General features: G+C 41.3%; 1 protein-coding gene across 4 annotated transcripts in view; it reads right to left on the reverse strand.

The window, feature by feature from the left end:
* LOC137766390 (kalirin) overlaps positions 1-26,867 on the reverse strand; it is a 469,434-nt gene that overhangs the window by 188,785 nt on the left and 253,782 nt on the right. For all 4 annotated transcript variants that reach the window (XM_068546591.1, XM_068546590.1, XM_068546593.1 and 1 more), the window contains exons 7-8: positions 2,068-2,259; positions 84-215 (exon numbers count right to left, since the gene is read on the reverse strand). In XM_068546591.1, coding sequence (XP_068402692.1) covers positions 84-215; positions 2,068-2,259 — 324 coding nt within the window. The remainder of the gene's footprint in view (positions 1-83; positions 216-2,067; positions 2,260-26,867) is intronic.

Raw genomic sequence — 26,867 nt, forward strand, 5'->3', positions numbered from 1 at the left:
CACAGCACACAGGCCGGTACTCTTGCCACACCCCCATACCCCTATACACAGCCAGGACCCCTGGGTGTCCGCTGGGTTCTCACCTCTGTGTAGGCCTGGGTCACCTGCTCATACAAGGACTGGTGGTGGTGGATCGCCAGCTCCAGGTCCTGCATCTCAGACGGCAGGCCACCTTCGCTGCACATCTTGCACCAGGCGTCCACTCCCGACAGGAACTGGAAGGAGATGCCGGCTGGGTCAGTGTGGAGGCACTGGGGTTGGGCAATGGGCAGATTATGTACAGACAGTCAGATATCTTGGGAAGAAGCATCAGGAACTCTGGAAGCCTTCAGGGACCACTGCAGACAGTGGAGTTTTTTCTTTAGTTTTACAAACACCAACCCCAGGTAAGAAGTCAGACCCAGTACCTGTTTAGGAAGTATGGTTTCCACAAAGAAAGATGACTATTATGAAACTGCTAGGGGTGGGAGGTGTCTTCATGTTCAACAGGTTACATCCACACAATGATGATAAAATACAGGTGTGCAAACAGCTCACTACATGACGTGTATGTGAGAGCTTCTTGTCCTGTGCACACTCACAGGTACAAGTGAGAGGCAACATATAATGAAATGGGATGTTTCCACACATGTGCTTTATAGTGTGGACATTGAGCTGTGAAGAGTAGCAAAGAATGCCTCATTCAGGCCCATCAGGCACCCCAGGGAACCTGCAGAGACCATTCCCACAGGGGATGGAGATTAACACTCAAAAAGATCCCTGTCAGAACCCCAAGGGGTGGGAGAGGGGAGGGCAGCTCAGCGGGACAGACTGTACTGTGTCTAAAGTGGCTCCTGGGATGTGATATATAGATACAGATCTTGACAGACATCAAATTATTTAAAAATTAAAATTAACAACTGTGGGAGACTATGGGTCTCCATGCACAAAGGGTGAGCTAACTGAAATCACTCAGATTTATTGGGTGGAAAATATACCTCTAAAATGCAAATAATTCTTCACCCAACAGTCTGGAGTGGTTCTGTCTGTGATTCTTCTTGCCTGGGTGCACAGCTCCATTTAAATTAATTGCCTAAATACCTTTTTATCTCATTGCCTAGAACAGCCCATCTGAGGACAATAAAGAGCTGCCTAAATAAACGCACTGAAAAAATAGCCTTGAATCCACTGTTTGGGTGTGTGTGTGTGTGTGTGTGTGTGTGTGTGTGTGTGTGTGTGTGTGTGTGTGTGTGTGTGTGTGTGAGGGAGAGAGAGAGAGTGAGTGTGTATATAACATAGAAATAATCTCAAGAACATAGAAAATAATAAAATCTAGTAAAATAATTGAAAATGATGAGTTTTGAGTATTTATTACCTTTGCTTTTAATTTGATATATTTAATTTAAATTTATACAGTTTAAAGTAATGGCTATGTTTAACAACCAGCTCATAAAATTCCTGAAAATTTAACCATTGGCTCTCCCTAAGCTGCTTAGAGTCAGCTCCTACACGCCACTGGATCTTAGTCAGGTTACTTAATCTCTATGAGCTTCCCTGCTCCTCTCTGTAAAATGGGTTAGTAATGTCACTGGCCAATGCCAGTAAGTAAATGGCAACAAGTAATTATTATTTCTGTCCACTGTATTATTATTACATTATTATTATCCATAGCAAATGCTTCATGTAAAATTAGTTTCCCCCTGTTCTCAGCACTCAATGATCAGTTTAGTTTCACCCCTTTGGTCTATGCTTATGGAATGCAAACTAAGCAGTCAACACACACACACACACACACACACGTCCAACAATAAACTACTAAGCAGAATAGTTAGCTCTGGGTTTCTTCCTGTTTGAATGTTAAGCCAAGCCTCCAAGAGTTACCAATGTCTCTCTGGGTACACAGGGGCCATGACAGTGGTAGAACTTGGGGTATTGTCAAAACTACTCAGCACGGTCTTTGGTGTTTCAAAAAGAGAGGAGGGGCTCTCTACACCTCAGTGTATGTCCTCCCAGCCTGCCCTGCCCTGCCCCTGCCCCTGCCCCTCCGCTTCCCACCACCAGCGGCCACAGCAGCTCCCTTGGCCTTACCTGCTCAGCCTTCTGATGGAACACAGCAGACATGGCGAGGATGGTGCTGCGCTCATCCAGAGCGGCCGCAAAGCTCTTCCACTCCTGGTCTAGCTGCGTGGAGATCTGCTTGATTTGCTGCGAGGCGTAGTGGCCAGCCTCTGAGAGGCGGGAAGCCACGGACATGATGCGGTTGATGTTGACATAGGCGTTCTGGGAAGCAAGGGAGAGCGGGTGCTTAGTGGGGCAGGCTGAAAAGGCACCCACAGAGCACCCTGGGGTGGAGGAATACGTGGGGAAGGAGGCTACCCAAAACAAAAAGTTTGAGAGAGGCTAGTATCGGCCACATTAACATATCCATTTTGAGCCCAAAGGAGGTCTTTGTTTATATTATGAAATTTCAGCAGATGGCAGGTACAGTAACTGAGCCCTTTCATTTTGAGGACCAACATAGTTTTTGTGCCAACTATTAATGCCCATGAATGCAGTCACTTTACATGGACTACCTTAATAATCCTCACGATCGTCTTATGAGGTCATGCCATGGGGACAGCACGGTACTTGCAAGAGTTTCTCTCCGGAAGCAACGGCTCAGACCAGGGCAAAAGCCGGAGGAGGCAAAGGCACCTCTCTCAACTCAGGAGAGAGCTGTACCCAGGGCATTACTGCCAACTACAACAGGGCAGCAGTGCTCATCAAAGAGGGCAAAGGACACACGTCACAGGATGACCACACATCTTCCTACCACCAAGTGAAGACTTTGCTGCCCCGTTCCTACCCCCACCAAGAGAGCAGGTGAATAAATAAATAAAGAGAGCATATGAAGCCACAATATCCATGCTAAAAATAAGATCTGTGGAGCCCTTTCTTATCCCTACGTGACTTAGGGACATCTCCCCCCTTGACCCCAAAAAGGCATCTGTGGGGCTCTCCTGGCCCTGCTGACTCCTCTCACCCTGTGTTTTGTTTACATTCATTCTCATCTTTGATTGCCAATTAAAAATTCATGACCATGTGTGTCATTCCTTACTAGGTCAGCAGAAAACTCTACAGGAAGAAAGAAGACAAAAAAAAGCACAACAAAATGCACAAACAAAGACAGTAGTGAGCATGATTATTTTTAACTGCTATCTCTTATTAATTGTCTGAGGTGTCAAAACAATCAAGTAATATTGTGGCACCTACAGGGAGTTTTTCTGACTCACACAATGTCTGTCTGAAGGAGGACTAGGGTGGCAGGTTGCCTTGCACACCTTTGTTCTTTGTTATGAATTTTCTGATATGATAAGAAATATTCTTCAGCAACGGCATTTTCTCTTGGCTCTATTAGCTCAGTGGTAGTTCATTAATAATGGGTAAGTTTAATGAAGGTTCTTTATTTTCCTTTCCCTCTTCCCTCACGGTCCACATTCACGTTCGCTGTCCTGACCTCAAGCACTCCATCCAAAACCTGAGCCAGGTTGATAAGGTCTCTCTTCATTTAAAAGGTCTCTGTGGAAGTTTAAGAGGTTAAGTGAAGCACTTGAACACAAATCCATCCTGATGTCTAATGATCCCCATGCGTAACCTCTTTCTTTAGTCTGGCCTGAGACCTTTCTGACTAGTACGTTTCCTTAATAGAACTAGAATATTACTAACTCTTATTATTTGAAATAACTATCCTTCAAAGACTTAGGAATCATTATCAATCCTGTTTTCTGAGTTAGGACACGGATTCTTCTTAAAATTAAACTCTTTTTACAGAACTGACAGAAAAACCAACTCTGAATTAGAAATAGAAGGAAAGAAACGGGGGGAAAAAAGACATATACTAATTTTAATAGTTCTGTCTTTTAAGGGACTAACATTAGGATTTCCACCAAATGTCCTGCTTGGGTTCCACCCAAAGCAGACCTTGAAACAAGGATTTGGGGCAGACTGTTTATTTGGGTGTGATCCCAGAAAGCACAGTGGGGGAGTAGGCAAGTCAAAGAGGGAAGGGAGTCAAATAAAGAAAGGATGTGTCCATTAGTGGGTTACTGTTGTGAGCATTTGGGGGTCATCTCTCCTGAAACCTTTGAGAGACTGTGTAGAACACACTTCTGAGCATCCCACTGGGAGATGAGGGATCTGGGGTATTTACGCACAAGTCCCATCACTCATGGTTGAAGGTCTCTCCTGGAGTTACTCCCTGGCATTTCCAGCCTGACCTACACACAGGCCAAGCATACTCCCCAGGTCAGAGAGTGACCACGGGCAGAGAAACACAGGAAGCTGTCGCTGTGCATGGGAACCGTCTGCAGATGACCCTCGGGGAGGACTGAGGGGATATGAGTGGGACATTGGCAGCATCTAATAAAGCTGCCCTTCCAAACTGGATATGAATCCTGGAAACCCTCCCCATGCCACACACATTTCTCCAACTCTATCTAGTGTGGTTGTATTTTCCTGTCCTGGGAAAGACCTTCGTATCCTTTGGCCAGAAGGGAAGCAAGAACAGCAATAAGAGCAGGGTATGACCTGTCCCCCCAGGTCTCGCGTGTGCATCTTATGGATGCCTGGACCTTTGTCATCACCGCCTGTTTCTATTCTCTCCCCACAGGGAAGTTGGGGAGGTGTGTTTCTGCTCACTTTTAGGAAGAACTTTCTAGCTATTAGAGATGTCGAACTGTGGCTGCCTCTGGAGGCTGTTAACACCTTGTCACTCCCTCACATATTTATGGAGAGTGGGCCAGGCTCTGTGTTGGGGGCTGTGGGAGATCAAAGACAGAGAGGAAAGAGACAGGATTCCTGCCCTCAGGGGCTCACAGCTAAGACTTTAAAAAAGTCCTCAAATAACTGTAATTTAAGCAAAATGAAGTAAGTGTTACGACAGAGGTAGAGGCAACTCGCAGTGGGGATGCAGGGGGAAGGGATATGAACGACTGGCAAGGATGTTGAGAAGGGGCTTCCTGCACAGAAGGGGGTGGTGAGGTTGGCAGTCCTCCAAGGCCCCCTTCAACCCTTAAGCCTGTGATCATAAATGAAAGCTAAAAACAAACAAACAAAAAAAGAGCACAGCTTACATTTCACATTCTAGAGACTAGTACAGTAAATGCCTTTTTGTTTCCTTATCAGTGGGCAGAGAGATGTCTTACTAAAGCTAACAAATGATTACACTTCACACAAGAAGTAGAGGCAGTATTCCTCACAAAAGAGGAATAAGTATAATGTTGACTCATGAATTTGCTCATTGTTCTTCTCTACAGCCCCTTTGAAGAACAGCAAAACACTGAAGGCAAGTCACATGGCCCAAGTTCATCATCACCTTCTTTATCTCCCTCCAGCTTAGAACCTGAGACAAATAGGCAGAGAGATTCTAAACTGGAGTCACAAACCAAATGACAAGAGAAGAATGGCGGAGAAGGTCTCACATGACTTAAAAGGACAGAGCAAGGTTAAGAGTCCAAATAAACAGGGTGCTTAGTCGTTAGGCACAAATGACATGTCATGGCCTTGGGTCAATCCCTTTGTGTAGTTTTTCTGTGTCACTGTTTATGCCTCTGTTAAAGAGCACCTGGGACTCCTGTTTGTCCTGGGGACATGGCCAGTGGGAATGGATATTTTGACTCTTCATGGTCTTTCCATTTTCTACCAGCTGCCTCCTCTACGCCCTCCCACCTGCCGGGCTCTGCCGTCCTTCCCTGCCAGCCTTCAATGCCCTTCCAGCTGCAGAGCTGTCCATCAGTCAAGGGCATCAACGTCGCTGGGTCAGGAGTCAGATGTGAGTTCTGGTCCAGCCCTGGCACTCGCTTAAGATGTCACTTGCCTCCTCTGTGCCTCAGCTTCCTCACCTGTAAGATGAACTAAAGATCTCAGACATTCCATTTCTGAGCAAGCAGTGTCCAGTGTTGGCGCCATATAACCAGGCCTCCAGGTGTACCCTGTTCATGGAGGGCACCCAGATTGAACGTAGAGAGAACTTAGGCGGTCACAGTCTTCTTCTGTCTCATCTCCAGTGCCTGGGGGAATACTGACTAAATCTAGACCTCATTCTATGGAGGAGGTGGGGCATATACTGAAGCAACAAGGGAAACAAAGCTGTCAAGTGTCCACATGCAATGGGATGGTTTTAAACAGAAGAGGAACGTGATCTGATTTATGCTTTCAAGAAACTGCTCTGTTCACTAAAGGGCTGGCAAGGGGACACCTACGTGGGGTGAGACCAAGAACAGCAGTGCGGCCCACCCCAGAGGGACATGTAGCCCGGCCTCGGCTGTCCACGTGCCTCAGCCCCTCAGCCCAGCTCTGCTTTCTGCCCTGTCGTGCCAGGGCCACAGCTCGAGCTGGGTGACCAAGGGCCAGCTGCTCCCCTCCCCCTCTTCTCTGCAGCCCCTTCCCCTGAGCCGAGCTGCCTAGACTAACCAGCTTCCCTGGCCAGAAATTAACAACATGACTAATAATTCTAGCTTAGTGAGTATCTTCTTAAACTCTTACCTCAAAACTGCTTTATGAATTTAACCCCCCCCCCCACCATATCAGTGCTGCTATTATTATTATCATTATTCAAAGTATTGCACTGTCCAAGGTTTAAACACGATCTACCCTGCAGAATGCAATGCTCCTGCAGCCTGGTCTGCTGCATCCTCCACCCCACCCTATCTCCCCTCAAAGGCTCTCCTCCGATCATTTTGGTCACAAATAGGAAAAATGACTAAATTCCAACAGAATCTTCCTAACTCAAAACCCTCTATATTTACACCCTGCCCCCACTTTTGTTGCCTACAAAATTCTCTGTTTTCTCATTTCACTCCTGCAGCCATTAAGTGGAGATCACAGGATGGATGGCTAGACCCTTCTCCTGAGGTCTTATCTCCTGCTGTGATTAACTGAAATCGATGGAACAAAGTCATTCTGCTGAAAGAACTACTTGGCAGAATCTTTTTTTTTTTTTTTTTAAACCTGGCTGAAGCTTGATTAAAGTTTTCAGCCCTGCCAAAGGCCCTCACTTTGAACCTGGCTCCTGGCTGCCCTGACTGGCTACAAAAATATGCAAAGTTGCTTGCAAGATAATGATAACTCTCCACTTAAAAACCCAGCTAAATTTTCTCTTTAAATGTAGTCTCTTATGTGGTATACTCTGAAAGAGATACTGGCTCTTCTAGAAATAATCATTTGATGCAAGCTATCACTTTGGTAACCCTAGGGTCTGTGTCAGGGTCTGATTGTAAGAGCAGATCATTTCTGAGTACATGTATTATTTGAATCCCATTCACTTCACTCCTAAAATAAGGAGTGAATTTTATACTCCTGTGGTTGTAGGTCCCCACCCTGAATCATAAACTCCCTCCTGTGGGTTACATGAGATAACATAAAGCATCCAGTCAGTTGCCTGGCATATAACTGATAACTCAAAGAATGTCATATCTTTTCCCACATCCAATTCCAGCGCATTGGTGTTAACTCTCCAAGTTAATTGCAAACCAAATCAAAATATTCGTAAAAAGTAAAACAAAAGAAAGATCTATCAACTATTCCAACTAGAAACAAATATTCCAATAAGAGTCCAGAGTCCCACTGTATTTCTCAGAAAGCTTGCCACAAAGTCCCCTACTCTTCCTGGAACACTCCCTTGCACAGGAGCCTGCCACATGGGCCCAGCCCCACAGCAGGCAAAGCTGTCTTAGCTGCCTGTCAGGCCACTGCCCTGCAAACTACAGCCCCTGTGTTGGCAGATGCCCTACCCCTAGGGTTCAAGAGTCTAGGGCCCTGAACTGTCCACGGGTCTGTCTTTGACCCAGAAAGATTGGAGAGTTCAGAATCAGCCAGTGACTAGCTGTGTGATCCATGCCCTTTCAACCTTAAGTCAGAAAAATAGAGGCCTTTGTCTCTTGGGATAGCCTTCTTAAGGTATCTCCACTACCTTGACATGTGTGAGCCACACCCAGAGCACCCAGAAGTGGGAGTGTCCCATGTTCACACAGGGGGACAGATCCGTCTCCTCACCACTGGCCGTACTGCACAAGGTGGCCGAAGCCTCCTCCCCAGGCCAGGCGTGGCGGCCCGTCCCTTTGTTGTCCAGGGGGCACGTTTCTCCTCCTCACCTCCAGCACAGCAGAGGGGAGTCACTGAAGAGCTGTCTCATCTCTGCAAGGAATGAGTCCTGGGCACAGGGTTCTCAATTCCATTCTGCTCAACGGGGCTGCAGCTCTTAAATCAACCTCATGAAAACGGAAGTTGTGATCTGTCAGATCATCACAGAAGGTGAGGTCAACTACCACAGAGGGGCCACTTTCCTGAAAGGGGCTCAGTCCTCTAGACAAGCCCTGGAGACCTTGTCTCTCCAAATCCAAAACTCCAGGCAGGGAGGCCAGGCAAATAACCGGCCAAGGGCCAGGGTACTCAGCAAAATCATTTGGATCAAATGCAAACCGAATGTTAAATCAAAATGTGAACTATAAAATACATAAACAGTATAGCCTCAGCTGAGAAAAATATTATGCAAACCAGGGAAGCACACCCAAAGGTTACTGAACGCTATTTTGTACTAAATATGCATAGTGGCAGCGGGGTTGAGGGGAGACTTTTCTTTAGGGTCTTTTTCTCATCTTAATTCTCTTGTGTATAGAGAAGCTTTTTTAAAAAATAATTTTGAGATTTTATATATATATATATATATATATATATATATATATATATATATATATATACACACACACACACAGAGTAATTGGGGGAAAATGTTCTTAAAACTATACAGAGGAAATATACATTATTTAATCCCCCAGCCCTTTCCCTCCCCAGTCAAAACACCAAATGTCTATGAGTGATGGAGCTAAGGGAGAATTTATGTTGAACCTTCTACTTTTATCAAACTCATTCTCTTTACTGACACACAAAGGTTGTTTCTAGTTTTTGCTTTTGGGGTTTTTTTCCCCTCTACAAATAATGCTAGGGGTTGCAGTGTATTTTTACTTTTATTGGGTTGGCCAAAAAGTTCGTTCGGTTAATGAATACATTGCTCAATAAAGTTCTTGGTGAAAATGAAAAACGTCTTTATTTTTACTTAAAACCGAAAGAACTTTTTGGCCAACCAATAATAGATTTGGTATTTAAAATATTTTTTAGTTTTAAAAATTATTTTAATGTATCTTTAATTTTTTTAATTTATTATTTTTTAATTTATTTGTTTATTTTTGGCTGCATTGGGTCTTTGTTGCTGCGCACGGGCTTTCTCTAGTTGTGGCGAGCGGGGGCTACTCTTCGTTGCGGTGCACGGGCTTCTCATTGTGGTGGCTTCTCTTGTTGCAGAGCAGGGGCTCTAGGCATGCAGGCTTCAGTAGTTGTGGCTTGCAGGCTTCAGTAGTTGTGGCTCGCGGGCTCTAGAGCACAGGCTCAGCAGTTGTGGTGTACGGGTTTAGTTGCTCCGCAGCATGTGGGATCCTTCTGGACCAGGGCTCAAATCCGTGTCCCCTGCATTGGCAGGCAGATTCGCAACCACTGCGCCACCAGGGAAGCCCCCTGTATCTTTAATTTTAATAGATTTGGTCAGGTTGCAATCCATGAAAGCTGTAACTTTCCCTGTATCTTTTTACTTTGGTAAAGCATTTTTTTTACAAGTAAAGTACAATTTATGTACAAGTGAAATAGGCAAGTTTTAGTGAGCAAATTATGCTTTAAGAAGGAAGAGAATACAAACACACTTCATTTAAAGTTTTTAGAAGCCAAGTTCATATAATAATCTCATTTTACAGTTAGAAAAAAAATAATAAAACCCAGACATTTCTTGCTTGAATCCACCTAGTAGGTGATTAAAAGATCTGTTTGATCAACTATGTGGTGTATTCAAAGTCACAAAAAGAGAGGCAAATTGGGACTAGACTCAGGTCTCCTGATTCCTAGTCTGCATGACCCTTCTGCTTATACTACCTTTTTCTCATTCCCTGCGGATAATATTAATTTAAGTTTTTGTTTTGTAACACTCAAAGAGAGCCATGAGGAGAATTATTTGGAGATTTTCCCATACAGCTTTCAGAGGCTTCATGAGTAACATTCAGAATCAGTAAGAAATCGATTGTGCCAAAGCAATGGAAAAAGCTGAAACTCACCTCCGTTTTCCAGATTAATAGTACCATATGATCGCTTACATCTTTGCTAGTACGAAACCCACTTTGGGTCCTGAAGCTGTTAAAGTATCAGCTTATGATTAATTAGTTGAACATTACCATGTAAACCTGCTGATCCCACCTCGAAACATATGGACACCGGGATAGGAACATCTGGAATGAGAACTGTCCACACTTGAAACTCTACTACAATAGCTATGAGATGCGGTGAGCTCTAAATGAAACCTCTAACTTCTCAAACCACAGGGTGCTCTCTAGGGAAACAAACAGGGCAGCTGATGGATGACTATCTGGTCAGGGCTGGCCAAACAGTAGGTCAGACCATGTGGAAGCCATCTGTCACTGTCGGGCAGAGAGAGGAAAGAAGCTGGAACAGCCCTGGTGCTCAGCAAAGATAACACTGGCTTGTGAAACCCTCTGTCTCTCTCGCCTGGCTTGCTGTAGCAGTGTTTCCTCCAGCAATTGCCTTACAAACCATTAAGCAGCCATGAAAACAAACGCCTGGCCATATGTCCGAGGGCCAAGGAAACCCAGGAGCAGATTTAAGTAAAAGAGAAAACCTTCTGTCTCTCCTCTCTCAGCTCTGAGTGAAACTTCCTTAAAAGGGTGAGTGTCTTTGTATGAGGCATTATTGCACGATTGAAAAGGTAGGGAGGGATGGGTACAGCTGGAATTAGATTCAGGGAGGCCAGCAGGGAAAGAGGCTGGAAACAATGTAGCTCTTCTGAGTTAGGATGTAGTAATTTCAGGCTGCCTTTGAGGTCGGAATGAGAGGCTATAGAACTTCACAGAAACACATTCACCAGTATTTTATTTCCCAGGCCTTTCTTCTGCATTTCTCTTAGCTATTCAGAGCTTGGTCCTGGCATCAGCGCAACCTGGGAACTGGTTAGAAATGCAGAATCTCAGGCCCTTTCCCGATCTTCTGGATCAGAATCTGCATTTTACCAAGATTGTCCCAAGTGATACGTATGCACATTAAAGTTTGAGACTCTCTACAGATGGGAACTATGAGGAGCTGCCCCGAACAAGGAGAACTATTTCTTCTACCACTCCTGACCCTGACAATGATAAGAGCTGAAAATTTGCCAAGCATAACATCATGCCAAATGTTGTGCTTAAAATGCATGATCACATTTCATCTTTACAACATCCCTGGCAAAGGTACCAACACTATCCTCCATTTATGGACGAGGTAGTGAGGCTCTGAGAAACTGAAATAACTTGCCTGTGATCTCACAACTAGGAAGGAAATACAGAGCCACGGTTAGCACCAAGTACCCATGTTCTTTCCCACTGTGCTGTTTTACTTTGCCATAAATGTGAAAGCAGTTAAGCCAACCAAAGATGTCCCTCAAGGGAGATGATGAAGAGAAATTGCTCCCAAAGATTCAAAAACTCATATCCCAGTAAAACAGGGCTCCTGGAGAGAGAATTCAATAAAAATTTCTACTTCTCTGAAGCCTCCCCACTGGGGTCCTTGACTTGCCCTTGGAATTCCCAGAATAGCTCAGCTCCAGAATGGGCAGGAGCCTGGCAGGTGGACTTTTCTTGTCCTCTCCCTCCTTGGAAGAATAATCTCTACTTGTAAATCCAAGGCCAGTCACCTTGAGGAACAGGTTCCTGTCTCTACAGAAGCACAGTAAAGCTCAGGATTAAGGCAATTCTTTGCCCCTTTACTCAATATAGTGATTTATTGTCAGAGTCTTAAATCTGCTATCCTATTTGTTTATTCAACCATTCATCCAGTAATTCAAGGCACTGTGCAAGCAGGGAACAAGCAGACAAAACTCCTATGCTCATGGAGCTTACATTTTAGAAGAGTCAGACAATAAGGTAATATCTACTATATATTTCTTATTTCACTGCTATACAAAATATAGCTGGGAAAAGGATAGAGCATGGTGGGGCTGGGAAGTGCTACTTAAGATAGAGAAGTCAGGACAGGCTGACCCCTGAAACTGAGGGTGACACTGGAGCTTAGCCCTGAATGAAGTGAGAGAATGAACAGCCAGGAAGAGGCTCCAGGTAAGGAAACAGCAGGGGCAAAGACCACGAGGCAGGAATGACCTTGGAGCATTCAAGAAACAGCAAGAAGCCCAGGGTGACTGGAGCAGATGAGTAGGTGGTAGAGGATGAGATTGGAGGGGTAATGGGGGTCCAGACCACATAGAGCCTCATAAGCCATGGTAAGGGACTTCAGCTTTTATCCTGAGAAGGATTAAAGCATTTTGAGCACAGGAGTGGCATACCTTTGGCAGGATCGCTAGGCCTGTTATGTTAAGAATGGATTGTAAGGAAACAAAGGTGGAAGCAGGGAGACCATATAGGAGCTACTACAATAGTCCAGGCAGGTAATGGCTGTGGAAGTGGAAACACGTGGCCAGATTCTGGATATACTTTGAGGGCAGAACCAAGTGGACTTGCTGATGGAAATCCTTTAGTTCTTCCTCATTTCTGGGCCTCTGGTTGAGTCGCGAACTCTGACCTCTGTTTTGTTTTCTTTTTTTGGCACTGCTCCCTTCTCATCTGCCTATCTAGTCCTGACCTCTCAGTTCTTGAATCTTCTGATTCGTAAACGTCTTGCCTGTCCCTGATCAGTCTCTGTCCCTTGTCTGGTACTCCTGGTCGGCTATCAGCCATGCTCCAGAAAGGCATATGCAATGTTGCTGCTGCTTATTATTATCAATACTTCATATTTGTGTCGTGCTTTACAGTTTAAGCCCTTTCGTGTACATTATCTCATCTGACGTGCTAGGTTTCACAGACCATTTCATGCCTTTCATTCGGCTCCAGGAGACCTCAGAGAAGAGGCATGAGTCAGCTTTGGCTGAATTTCAGACAAATTAACTCCTTGGCAGCTACAGACCTGGCAGAGAGCAGGCACTGGCTGCATATGTCAAAGTGTGTGGGTAAATTGAGCTACAAGGCTCAGGGGGGCACAGCAAATATCCTGAGGGCAAGAACATGTTGACAGAGGGCCCCCGAGAGTAGTGGATTAAAGCTAGAAAAAAGGTACCAAGGGTGTTGGGCAGAGAGCCAGGAGTGAGGTGGAAGAGGAGGGAAGCCTGTGCCCTGGAGGGGGTGAATGATCAGGAGAGCAGGCTGAACCAGGCCAGTGCCAGCCACGAGTCAGAAATCTGTATGGTCAGCCAAGCCCTGCAGGTCAGCTCAGAGAAGCCTTTCAGAAGGGACCTAGGCCACGTGACTGGGCAGCAAGGTGAGGGGAGCCAGCATTGTGCAGCAGGGTGATACTGAGTGGTACAGAGTGATGCTTTGCCTCTGCCAAGGAGCTTCCCTCTGTTTCTGGTTTGAATAGGGGCCAATCCCTAAAACATGGCTGATTAGAGTCTGGTGAGTAAAGGAAAATGGGGCACCTGGAGAGGCTGGAGTAGGGAGCAAGGAACAGAGAGTAAAGACAGATACTATTTCTCCCTGGATGCTCCTGACCTTGAAGGGAAGTCCTCCAACTCCACAGGTTAATTATCCAATAGCTTTAGAGTTTGACCCTAGGGCTAATGTCAGTTGGCTTATTTCCTCCACCTGATTCAGTGATTCTCAGTCTGGTTCTCCACCTTGTACAGGTTTCCTGGGAGACATCCCAGCACAGTTAAATCAGAGTCCAGGGCAGTGGGGCCCAGATGTGGTGTTTTTTCAAAGCTCCCGAGGTGACTCCAGTGGGCCATCAGGATGAAGGGCTGCTGCCTTAGACATGTGCACCAGCTTCACTGGGCTTAGTTCAAAGCATACTCCTTTCTCCTTAGGACAATTCTAATGCTGACAATGGTGCCAAGAGCAAGGATCATAAATGGACCCTGAGCAGATCAGAAAATAAATCTAATTCTCCCACTGAGTTAGAAGAAAATGGAAATTCCACCCACAAGGCTGTTTGTGGAGACAACAAACACTGCATCCTGTTCAACTCGATTAGTAAGAATAGGTCTGGTTGGTGATACATGAAGCATTTTACAAGCGCAGGTTTCCTTAGAAGACCTGCTTTTGGGAATCTCAGTGCTAACAGGAAACACTGGATCACGTTCATTCTTGTCAGGGAAGGACACATTTTAATGGCTTTACTTCCATCTTTAGCATTAGAACCTCAGAAACAAAGATGCTTGAGGTCAGGTGGAACTTAAAAGACCATCCAGTGGTTCCTGGACTTTACTGTGCATCACCTGGGGACCCTGTAAGCATCCTGGTTCCCAGGCCCACCCATGATGGAAACTATTGCTCTCATTCACCTTCTTTTCATGGCTGTTCAGCTTCTGCTCAAGTCACGTCCTGTAGGGTTCCCTCAAAAGTAAAGGCCATGCCTTGCCAGTTCTGCATCCTCGCTGCCAAACTCTGCTCCAGGTTGGTAACAGATGCTGTAGCATGCTTAATATCCTATTCATTCAACGAGCATTTATTAGACACCTACTAGGTGCCAGGCATTGTTACAGGCCCTGGAGATATGGGTGTGAATGAAACAAAGCTCTGTCCTTAAGAGCTTATATCCTAGTGGGCAAAATTCTCCTCACATTAGGCATATGAATTTAAGGATGGCTAAACTGCAAGCTCCTTGAAGGCAGCTTTGTGTCTTGTGAATCTTGCTGTTCTTAGTGTCCAGCAAAGGGCAAAAAGAACACAACATCAAAAGTTTGTTGAATACACCAATGAGTGAGTACCGAGTGGTGCACCCAGAGCCTCCTATCTCAGCTTTGCCAACACCACCATGGTTGGTGCCCATGCTCTGTCATGGTCATTACCTTCAACCATTAAGAAGATTATATCTTAAAGGTAGCGGGAACCCATTTACAAAACATTCACTCTCCAGTTGTCTTTTTCTCCTCTTCCTCCTTCTCTTCCTCCTTCCCCTCCTTCTTCTTAACAGTTGTATTGAGATATAATTCACATACCATACAATTCACCCATTTAAACTCAGTGTATATAACTCAGTGGGTTTTAGTATAATAGTATTTGGTATACAGATATGTGCAACCAACATCACAGTCAATTTTACAACATTTTTATCGTCAAAAGAAACCCTGTACCCTTTCCTTTCACTACTGTTCCTCTATCCTCCATCCATCCCAAGCCTACTACTTTCTGTTTCTATAGGTTTGCCTATTCTAGACTGTTCATATAAATGGACTCATATAAATATGTGGTCTTTGGTGACTGGATTCTTTCACTTAGTAAGATGTTTTCAAAGTTTATCCATGTTAGGGCATGTATCAGCACTTCATTCCTTTTTAGGCCAAATAATATTCTATTATATGTATATACCACATTTTGTTTATCCATTCATCAGTCGATGGACAATTGGGTTTTTTCCGCCTTCTGGCTATTATTAATGTTTCCTTAAACATTTGTGTATAATGTATGGACTTTTGTATGGACATATGTTGTCATTTCTCTTGAGTATATACATAGCAGTTGAATCTCTGGGTCATAGGGTAGCTCAATGTTTAACTGAGGAATTGCCAGACTGTATTCCAAATGGCCACACCATGTTACACTCCCTCAAGCATTGTATGAGGATTCGGCTTTCTCAAGGTCCTCACCAACATTTGTTATTATCTGACTTTTTGATTATAGCTATCCTAAAGGATGTGAAAAGGTATCTCATCGTGGTTTTGATTTGCATTTCCCTCATGACTAACAGCTTTTCACGCACTTTCAAGCATCTTTTCATACACTTATTGACCATTTGTTTATCTTCTTGGGAGAAATGACTATTCAGATTCTTTGTCCATTTTTCCATTGGGTTACTTGTCTCTTTGTTACTGAGTTGGAAGAGTTCTTTATTCTCTTATTCTGTATTATAGATTCTACATACAAGTCCCTTATCAGATAAATGAATTGCAAATATTTTCTCCCATTCTGTGGGCTGCCTTTTTTACTTTCTTGATTGTAACTTTTGAATCACAAAAGTTCTTAATTTTGATGAAGTCTAATTTATCTATTTTTTATTTAGTATGAGGTAAGGATCCAACTTCATTTTTTGCACATGTCTATCCAGTTGTCCCAGCACCATTTGTTGAAAAGACTATTCTTTCCACATTGAATGGTCATGGAACACTTGTCAAAAATCAGTTGACCACAGACATATGACTTTATTTATGGACTCTCAATTCTACTCCATTGATCTTTATGTCTATACTTATGCCAGTACCATACTGTCTTGATTACTGTGGTTTTGTGGTAAATTTTGAGATCAGGAAATATGAGTCCTCCAACTTTGTTCTTTTTAAAGATTATTTTGGCTATTCTGGGTCCCTTGCAATTCCATACAAATTTTAGAATCCACTAGTTAGCTTCTACAAAGAAGCCAGCTAGGATTCTGATAGAGATGTGCTGAATCTGTATATTAATTTGGGGAGCATGGCCATCTTAACAATATTTAAGTCTTTCACTCCATGAGTATGAGATGTTTTTCCCTTTATTTAGATCTTAAATTTCTTTAAACGTTTTATAGTTTTCAGAGTACAAGTTTTGCACTTTTGTTAAATTTTTCCCAAGTATTTTATGCTTTTTGATGCTACTATAAATGGAATAGTTTTCTTAATTTCACTTCCAGATTGTTCACTGTGTGTAGAAATATCCTGAAATCTGAACTCATTTATTAATTCTAATAATTTACTAGTTCTAATAATTTTATAGTAAATGCCTTAGGATTTTCCATATACAAAGTCATGACATCTGAGAATAGAGATAGTTTTACTTCTTCCTTTCTAATCTAGATGTCTTTTCTTTTTCCTGAATAACTGTCCTGGCTAGAACTTCCAGTGTTAATTAGAAGTGGCAGACTTATCCTGTTCCTGATCCTAGGGAGAGGGTATCCAGTCTTTCACCATGAAGCATGATGTTAGCTGTGGGTTTTCCATAGGTGCCCTTTATCAGGCTGAGGAAGTTCTCTTCTAGTCCCAGTTTGTTGAGTGTTTTTATTATGAAAGTGTATTGAATTCTGTCAAATAGTTTTTCTGGGTCTATTGAGATAATCATGTGATTTTTGTTTTTTATTTTACTGATGTTAAACCAACCTCACAATCCTGGGGTAATTCCCAATTCATCAGAGTATATAATTCTTTCTGTATGTTGCTAGATTTGGTTTGTTGTTAGCATTTCGTTGGACATTTTTACATCCATATTCATAAGCAATATTGGTCAGTAGCTTTCTTTTCTTTTGTAATGTTTTTGTTTGGTTTTGGTATCAAAGTAATACTAGCCTCATAGAAAGAGTTGGGAGTATTTCCTCCTTTTGTATTTTTTTTTTTGAAAAGCTTCTTAAGAATTAGTATTAACTCTTTAAATGTTTGATAGAATTCAGTGGTAAAGCCCTCTGGGCCTGGGTTTTTGTCCATTTCATCTAAGTTATCTAATTTATTGGCGTACAATTGTTTGTAGTATTCATTTATAATCCTTTTTGTTTCTGTAAGGTTGGTAGTAATATCCCCTCTTTCATTTCTGATGCCAGTAATTTTTTTTCTTGGTTATTCTAGCTAAAGGTTTGTCAATTTTGTTGATCTTTTCAAAGAACCAGCTTTTGGTTTCACTGATTTTTTTCTACTGTTTTTTTCTTCTCTATTTCATTAATTTTCACTCTAGTCTTTATTACTTCCTTCCTTCTGTTTGTTTTAGGCTTAGTTTGCTCTTCTTCTTCTAGTGCCTTAAGGTGGAGGTTTAGGATATTAATTTAGATTTTTTTTCTTTTTTTTACTACAGGTATTTACAGCCATACATTTCTCTCCAAGCATGGCTTTAGCTGCAGCCTATAAGTTTTGATATTCTGTGTCTTCATTTTCATTCATTTTAAAGTATTCTCTAATTTCCCTTTTTATTACTTCTTTGATCCATTGTATATTTAAGAGAGTGTTATTTAATTTCCACATATTTGTGAATTCCCCAAATTTCTTTCTGTTGCTGATTTCTAATTTCATTCCATTGTGGTCAGAGAACATATTTTATATTATTTTTATCCCTTTTATTTATTAAGATTTCTTTTATTGCCAATTTATGGTCTATTCTGGGCAATGTTCCATGCGCTCTTGAGAAGAACGTAGAGTCTGCTGTTGTTGGGTGGAGTGTTCTATAGGTTGATTTGGTTTATAGTCTATTTCTTCATTCAAGTCTTCTACTTTCTTACTGATCTTCTGCTTAGCTGTTCTAACTATTATTAAAAGTGGGGTATGAAAGTATCTATTATTTTTGAATTGTATTTCTCTCATCATTTTTGTCAGTTTTTGCTTCATTTATTTTGGTGTTACATTGTTAGGTACATATGCTTATAATTTTTATATCTTCCTGATGGAGTAACTCTTCCATCATTACAAAATGCTCCCCATTTTCTCCAGTAACATTTTTGTTTTGTTTTGTTTCGTTTTGAAGTCTATTTAAAAGTCTGTTATTAGTGTAGTCACTGTAGGTTTTCTTATGATCGCTGTTTTCATAATACATCTGTTTCCATCCTTCTACTTTCAATCTATCATAATCTTGAATCTAACGTGTTTCTCCTATAGACAATATATTGTTGGATCTTTTTTTTTTAAATCCATTTGACAATTTCTACCTTTGATTAGATTGTTTAACCTTTTCACATTTAATGTCATTATTGATATAGTTGGAATTATGCCAGCCATTTTACTTTTTCTATATGTCACATGTCTGTCTTTACACCTGTTCTTTCTATAGTGCTTTCTTTTGTATTAAGTGAATATTTTATAATGTAGTATTTTAATATCTCTGCTAACTTTTTTCTCTATTTTTTTTTGTTATTTTCTTAGCTGTTGTTCTAGGGTTTAACATGAATATCTTAACTTACGAGAATCAGCTTCAGAGGCATACTAACTTAATTCCACTGAGATATTAAAATGTCACTCCTGTATAGCTTTATTCCTTTTCCCCTCTTTTCTTTTTTTTTTTTTGAATTTTATTTTACTTATTTTTTTAAACAGCAGGTTCTTATTAGTTATCCATTTTATACATATTAGTGCATATATGTCAATCCCAATCTCCCAATTCATCACACCACTCCCACCCCCGCTTTCCTCCCTTGGTGTCCATATGTTTGTTCTCTTCATCTGTGTCTCTATTTCTGCCTTGCAAACCGGTTCATCTGTACCATTTTTCTAGGTTCCACCTATATGCGTTAATATACGATATTTGTTTTTCTCTTTCTGACTTACTTCACTCTGTATGACAGTCTCTAGATCCATCCACGTCTCTACAAATGACTCAATTTCGTTGCTTTTTATGGCTGAGTAATATTCCATTGTATATACGTACCACTTCTTCTTTATCCATTCGTCTGTCGATGGGCATTTAGGTTGTTTCCATGTCCTGGCTATTGTAAATAGTGCTGCAAGGAACATTGGGGTGCATGTGTCTTTTTGAATTATGGTTTTCTCTGGGTATATGCCCAGTAGTGGGATTGCTGGGTCATATGGTAATTCTATTTTTAGTTTCTTAAGCAACCTCCATACTGTTCTCCATAGTGGCTGTATCAATTTACATTCCCACCAACAGTGCAAGAGGGTTCCCTTTTCTCCACACCCTCTCCAGCATTTGTTGTTTGTAGATTTTCTGATGATGCCCATTCTAACTGGTGTGAGGTGATACCTCATTGTAGTTTTGATTTGCATTTCTCTAATAATTAGTGATGTTGAGCAGCTTTTCATGTGCTTCTTGGCCATCTGTATGTCTTCCTTGGAGAAATGTCTGTTTAGGTCTTCTGCCCATTTTTGGATTGGGTTGTTTGTTTCTTTAATATTGAGCTGCATGAGCTGTTTATATATTTTGGAGATTAATCCTTTGTTCGTTGATTTGTTTGCAAATATTTTCTCCCATTCTGAGGGTTGTCTTTTCGTCTTGTTTATGGTTTCCTTTGCTGTGCAAAAGCTTTGAAGTTTCATTAGGTCCCATTTGTTTATTTTTGTTTTTATTTCCATTACTCTAGGAGGTGGATCAAAAAAGATCTTGCTGTGATTTATGTCAAAGAGTGTTCTTCCTATGTTTTCCTCTGAGAGTTTTATAGCGTCCGGTCTTACATTTAGGTCTCTAATCCATTTTGAGTTTATTTTTGTGTATGGTGTTAGGGAGTGTTCTAATTTCATTCTTTTACATGTAGCTGTCCAGTTTTCCCAGCACCACTTATTGAAGAGACTGTCTTTTCTCCATTGTATATCTTTGTCTCCTTTGTCATAGATTAGTTGACCATAGGTGCGTGGGTTTATCTCTGGGCTTTCTATCTTGTTCCATTGATCTATGTTTCTGTTTTTGTGCCAGTACCATATGCTCTTGATTACTGTAGCTTTGTAGTATAGTCTGAAGTCAGGGAGTCTGATTCCTCCAGCTCCGTTTTTTTCCCTCAAGACTGCTTTGGCTATTCGGGGTCTTTTGTGTCTCCATACAAATTTTAAGATGATTTGTTCTAGTTCCATAAAAAATGCCATTGGTAATTTGATAGGGATTGCATTGAATCTGTAGATTGCTTTGGGTAGTATAGTCATTTTCACAATATTGATTCTTCCAATCCAAGAACATGGTATATCTCTCCATCTGTTGGTATCATCTTTAATTTCTTTCATCAGTGTCTTATAGTTTTCTGCATACAGGTCTTTTGTCCCCCTAGGTAGGTTTATTCCTGGGTATTTTATTCTTTTTGTTGCAGTGGTAAATGGGAGTATTTCCATAATTTCTCTTTCAGATTTTTCATCATTACTGTATAGGAATGCAAGAGATTTCTGTGCATTAATTTTGTATCCTGCAACTTTACCAAATTCATTGATTAGCTCTAGTAGTCTTCTGGTGGCATCTTTAGGATTTTCTATGTATAGTATCATGTCATCTGCAAACAGTGACAGTTTGACTTCTTCTTTTCCAATTTGTATTCCTTTTATTTCTTTTTCTTCTCTGATTGCTGTGGCTAGGACTTTCAAAACTATGTTGAATAATAGTGGTGACAGTGGACATCCTTGTCTCGTTCCTGATCTTAGAGGAAATGCTTTCAGTTTTTCACCATTGAGAATGATGTTTGCTGTGGGTGTGTCGTATATGGCCTTTATTATGTTGAGGTAGGTTCCCTCTATGCCCACTTTCTGGAGAGTTTTTATCATAAATGGGTGTTGAATTTTGTCAAAAGCTTTTTCTGCATTTATTGATATGATCATATGGTTTTTCTTCTTCAATTTGTTAATATGGTGTATCACATTGATTGATTTGCGTATATTGAAGAATCCTTGCATCCCTGGGATAAAGCCCACTTGATCAAGGTGTATGATCCTTTTAATGTGTTGTTGGATTCTGTTTGCTAGTATTTTGTTGAGGATTTTTGCATCTATATTCATCAGTTATATTGGTCTGTAATTTTCTTTTTTTGTAGTATCTTTGTCTGGTTTTGGTAACAGGGTGATGGTGGCCTCATAGAATGAGTTTGGGAGTGTTCCTTCCCCTGCAATTTTTTGGGAAGAGTTTGAGAAGGATGGGTGTTAGCTCTTCTCTAAATGTTTGATAGAATTCACCTGTGAAGCCATCTGGTCCTGGACTTTTGTTTGTTGGAAGATTTTTAATCACAGTTTCAATTTCATTACTTGTGATTGGTCTGTTCATATTTTCTGTTTCTTCCTGCTTCAGTCTTGGAAGGTTATACCTTTCTAAGAATTTGTCCATTTCTTCCAGGTTGTCCATTTTATTGGCATAGAGTTGCTTGTAGTAGTCTCTTAGGACGCTTTGTATTTCTGCGGTGCCCGTTGTAACTTCTCCTTTTTCATTTCTAATTTTATTGATTTGAGTCCTCTCCCGCTTTTTCTTGATGAGTCTGGCTAATGGTTGATCAATTTTGTTTATGTTCTCAAAGAACCAGCTTTTAGTTTTATTGATCTTGGCTATTGTTTTCTTTGTTTCTATTTCATTTATTTCTGCTCTGATCTTTATGAATTCTTTCCTTCTGCTAACTTTGGGTTTTGTTTGTTCTTCTTTCTCTAGTCCCTTTAGGTGTAAGGTTAAATTGTTTACTTGAGATTTTTCTTGGTTCTTGAGGTAGGCTTGTATAGCTATAAAATTCCCTCTAGAACTGCTTTTGCTGCATCCCATAGGTTTTGGATCGTCGTGTTTTCACTGTCATTTGTCTCTAGGTATTTTTTGATTTCCTCTTTGATTTCTTCAGTGATCGATTGGTTATTTAGTAACGTATTGTTTAGCCTCCATGTGTTTGTGTTTTTTACGTTTTTTCCCCTGTAATTCATTTCTAATCTCATAGCGTTGTGGTCAGAAAAGAGGCTTGGTATGATTTCAGTTTTCTTAAATTTACTGAGGCTTGATTTGTGACCCAAGATGTGATCTATCCTGGAGAATGTTCCGTGTGCACTTGAGAAGAAAGTGTAATCTGCTCTTTTTGGATGGAAAGTCCTATAAATATCAATTAAATCTATCTGGTCTACTGTATCATTTAAAGCTTCTGTTTCCTTATTTATTTTCATTTTGGATGATCTGTCCATTGGTGTAAGTGAGGTGTTAAAGTCCCCCACTATGATTGTGTTACTGTCGATCTCCTCTTTTATAGCTGTTAGCAGTTGCCTTATGTATTGAGGTGCTCCTATGTTGGGTGCATATATATTTATAATTGTTATATCTTCTTCTTGGATTGATCCCTTGATCATTATGGAGTGTCCTTCCTTGTCTCTTGTAACATTCTTTATTTTAAAGTCTATTTTATCTGATATGAGTATAGCTACTCCAGCTTTCTTTTGATTTCCATTTGCATGGAATATCTTTTTCCATCCCCTCACTTTCAGTCTGTATGTGTCTCTAGGTCTGAAGTGGGTCTCTTGTAGACAGCATATATATGGGTCTTGTTTTTGTATCCATTCAGCGAGCCTGTGTCTTTTGGTTGGAGCATTTAATCCATTCGCGTTTAAGGTAATTATCGATATGTATGTTCCTGTGACCATTTTCTTAATTGTTTTGGGTTTGTTTTTGTAGGTCCTTTTCTTCTCTTGTGTTTCCCACTTAGAGAAGTTCCTTTAGCATTTGTTGTAGAGCTGGTTTTGTGGTGCTGAATTCTCTTAGCTTTTGCTTGTCTGTAAAGCTTTTGATTTCTCCATCGAATCTGAATGAGATCCTTGCCAGGTAGAGTAATCTTGGTTGTTGGTTCTTCCCTTTCATCACTTTAAGTATATCACGCCACTCCCTTCTAGCTTGTAGAGTTTCTGCTGAGAAATCAGCTGTTAACCTTATGGGAGTTCCCTTGTATGTTATTTTTCATTTTTCCCTTGCTGCTTTCAATAATTTTTCTTTGTCTTTAATTTTTGCCAATTTGATTACTATGTGTCTCGGCGTGTTTCTCCTTGGGTTTATCCTGTATGGGACTTGCTGCACTTCCTGGACTTGGGTGGCTATTTCCTTTCCCATGTTAGGGAATTTTTTGACTGTAATCTCTTCAAATATTTTCTCTGGTCCTTTCTCTCTCTCTTCTCCTTCTGGTACCCCTATAATGCGAATGTTGTTGCGTTTAATGTTGTCCCAGAGGTCTCTTAGGCTGTCCTCATTTCTTTTCATTCTTTTTTCTTTATTCTGTTCTGCAGCAGTGAATTCCACCGTTCTGTCTTCCAGCTCACTTATCCGTTCTTCTGCCTCAGTTATTCTGCTATTGATTCCTTCTAGTGTAGTTTTCATTTCAGTTATTGTATTGTTCATCTCTGTTTGTTTGTTCCTTAATTCTTCTAGGTCTTTGTTAAACATTTCTTGCATCTTCTCGATCTTTGCCTCCATTGTTTTTCCGAGGTCCTGGATCATCTTCACTATCATTATTCTGAATTATTTTTCTGGAAGGTTGCCTATCTCCACTTCATTTAGTTGTTTTTCTGGGGTTTTATCTTGTTCCTTCATCTGGTACATAGCCCTCTGCCTTTTCATCTTGTCTATCTTTCTGTGAATGTGGGTTTTTTTTCCACAGGCTGCAGGATTGTAGTTCTTCTTGCTTCTGCTGTCTGCCCTCTGGTGGATGAGGCTATCTAAGAGGTTTGTGCAAGTTTCCTGTTGGGAGGGAGTGGTGGTGGGTAGAGCTGGCTGTTGCTCTGGTGGACAGAGCTCAGTAAAACTTTAATCCTCTTGTCTGCTGATGGGTGGGGCTGGGTTCCCTCCCTGTTGGTTGTTTGGCCTGAGGCAACCCAACACTGGAGCCTATTCGGGCTCTTTGGTGGGGCTAATGGTGGACTCTGGGAGGGCTCACGCCAAGGAGTACTTCCCAGAACTTCTGCTGCCAGTGTCCTTGTCCTCACAGTGAAACATAGCCACTCCCTGCCTCTGCAGGAGACCCTTCAACACTAGCAGGTAGGTCTGGTTCGGTCTCCTACAGGGTCACTGCTCCTTCCCCTGGGTCCTGATGCACACACTACTTTGTGTGTGCCCTCCAAGACTGGAGTCTCTGTTTCCCCCAGTCCTGTCAAAGTCCTGCAATCAAATCCCGCTAGCCTTCAAAGTCTGATTCTCTAGGAATTCCTCCTCCCGTTGCTGGACCCCCAGGTTGGGAAGTCTGACGTGGGACTCAGAACCTTCACTCCAGTGGGTGGACTTCTGTGGTAACATTGTTCTCCAGTTTGTGAGTCACTTACCCAGCAGTTATGGGATTTGATTTTATTGTGATTTCACCCCTCCTACTGTCTCATTGTGGTTTCTCCTTTGTCTTTGGATGTGGGGTATCTTTTTTGGTGAGTTCCAGTGTCTTCCTGTTGATGATTGTTCAGCAGTTAGTTGTGATTCCGGTGCTCTCGCAAGAGGGAGTGAGCCCTTTCCCCTCTTTTTGTGATGTTATTATACATATTACATTTATAAATGTTATAAACCCAGCATTAGATTGTATCACTTTTTATAATTTTATGTGTTTTGAAGAAGCTGAGAGACGAAAGCAGAGTAAATATAAGTTTATAGCTCTTGTTATATTCACCTCCTTATTTATCATTTCTGGGTGTTTTCTTCTGTCCCTGTGCATTCAAGTTACCATCTGGAGTAACTTCCTTAGCCCTATACAGCTTTACACTTACCTCCTTTGTGCTGTCACTGGAAAATATGTTACATTTCTATATGTTATAAGCTCAGTAGTGTAATGTATACATATTATTTTATACAATGGATTTTTAAGTCAGTGATGAGAAGAAAGAAGAAGAAATTTGCACCTATGTTGTCTTTTATAGTTATGTAATTACCTTTCCCAGTGCTCTCTGTCTTTTTCGTACAGATTCAAAAGAGCGAGTCTGGGGTCACTCGCTTTCATCATAAAGAAATTCCTTTATTGTTTCTCATAAGGTGTGTCTGCTAGCAACAAATTTCCTCAGTATTTGATTATGTGGAAATATCTGTATTTCACTTTCATTTTTGAAAGATAGCTTTGCTGAATATGGGATTCTTGGTTGACAGTTTTTTTCCGTTAAGCACTTTGAATATGTTATTCTACTTCCTTCTGGGCTCCATTGTTTCTGATGAGAAATCAGTTATTATTCTTATTGGGATTCCCCTGTGACAACTCCTTTCTCTCTTGCTGCTTTCAGGATTTTCTCCCTGTCTTTAGGTTTCAGTATTTTCACTATGATGAATCTGTTTGTGGATCTCTTTCCTTTATCCTACTTGGAGTTCCTTGAGTTTCCTGGCTATGTAGATTATTTTTCAATATTTGGGAAGATTTCAGCTATGATTTAAAAAAAATGTTCCTTTCTCTCTTCTCTCGTTCTAGTACTCCCATTATGCATATGATGGTACATTTGATGATGTCCTGCATTTTTCTGAGGCTCTGTTCACATTTCCTCATTCTTTTTTCTTTCTGTTCTTCAGATTGCATAATTTCTATTGCTCTATCTTCAAGGTTCTTCTTCCAATTCACTTATTGTTGACCTCCTCTAGTGAATTTTTCATTTCAGGGATTGTATTTTCCAACTCCAGAACTTCCTTTTGCTACTTTTCAAAATAAATTCTATCTCTTTATTGATATTCTCTGTTTGGTGAGATGATATCATCATACCTACTTTTGCTTCTTCAATTATAGTTTCCTTCAGTTTTTGGTTTTTTAAATAAAACATATTTATAATGGTTACTTTGAAATCTTTGTTAAATCTGATATCTGGTCACTCTCACAGGCATTTTCTGTTTCTTGCTTTTTCCAGTGTGTGCTTTTTATCCATTTGTTCCCCCCACCCCACCCCCCCATCATACATTTCTGTTTCTTTTCATAGCTCATAATTTTTTGCTGGAACCTGGACATTTAGATAATACATTGTAGCATCTCTGGGTACTGATTCCCACACTTCTGGGGCTTGTTATTGTTATTTACTTGCTTATTTGTTTAGTGACTGGCTGGATTATTTTAGTGGGAAACTTCTAATGTTGCTCCTCAGGGGATGCAGCCTTGGGTATGCCCACAGTCACCCTGGGATGACACTGGTCTTCGCAGTCCTCTCTTTAACGTTCTCTTTCCCTGACCACACCCAGCTGTTCCACTAATTTCCAGCTCATTACTCTATTGCTTTCAACAATGTCCTGGGGTATAAATATAGATCTGCTTCACAGATCTAGCCAATCAAATCCAAGCTCCTTTGAAGGGACAGTTCCTGAGGTCACTACTTAAGATTTGTTCTGGCCCCAGGAAGTCTCTTTCTCTCTGGCAAACCAGCCTGCCTACTATTTATCCTGTATCTCCAGTGACTCTAGAAATCTTCTCCCAGTTGCCTCTCACCATAACTTCCCTAAGGGCGTTTTTGAGAGTGCTAT

This window comes from Eschrichtius robustus, chromosome 6 (genome assembly GCF_028021215.1).
Source record: "Eschrichtius robustus isolate mEscRob2 chromosome 6, mEscRob2.pri, whole genome shotgun sequence".
NCBI lineage: Eukaryota > Metazoa > Chordata > Mammalia > Artiodactyla > Eschrichtiidae > Eschrichtius > Eschrichtius robustus.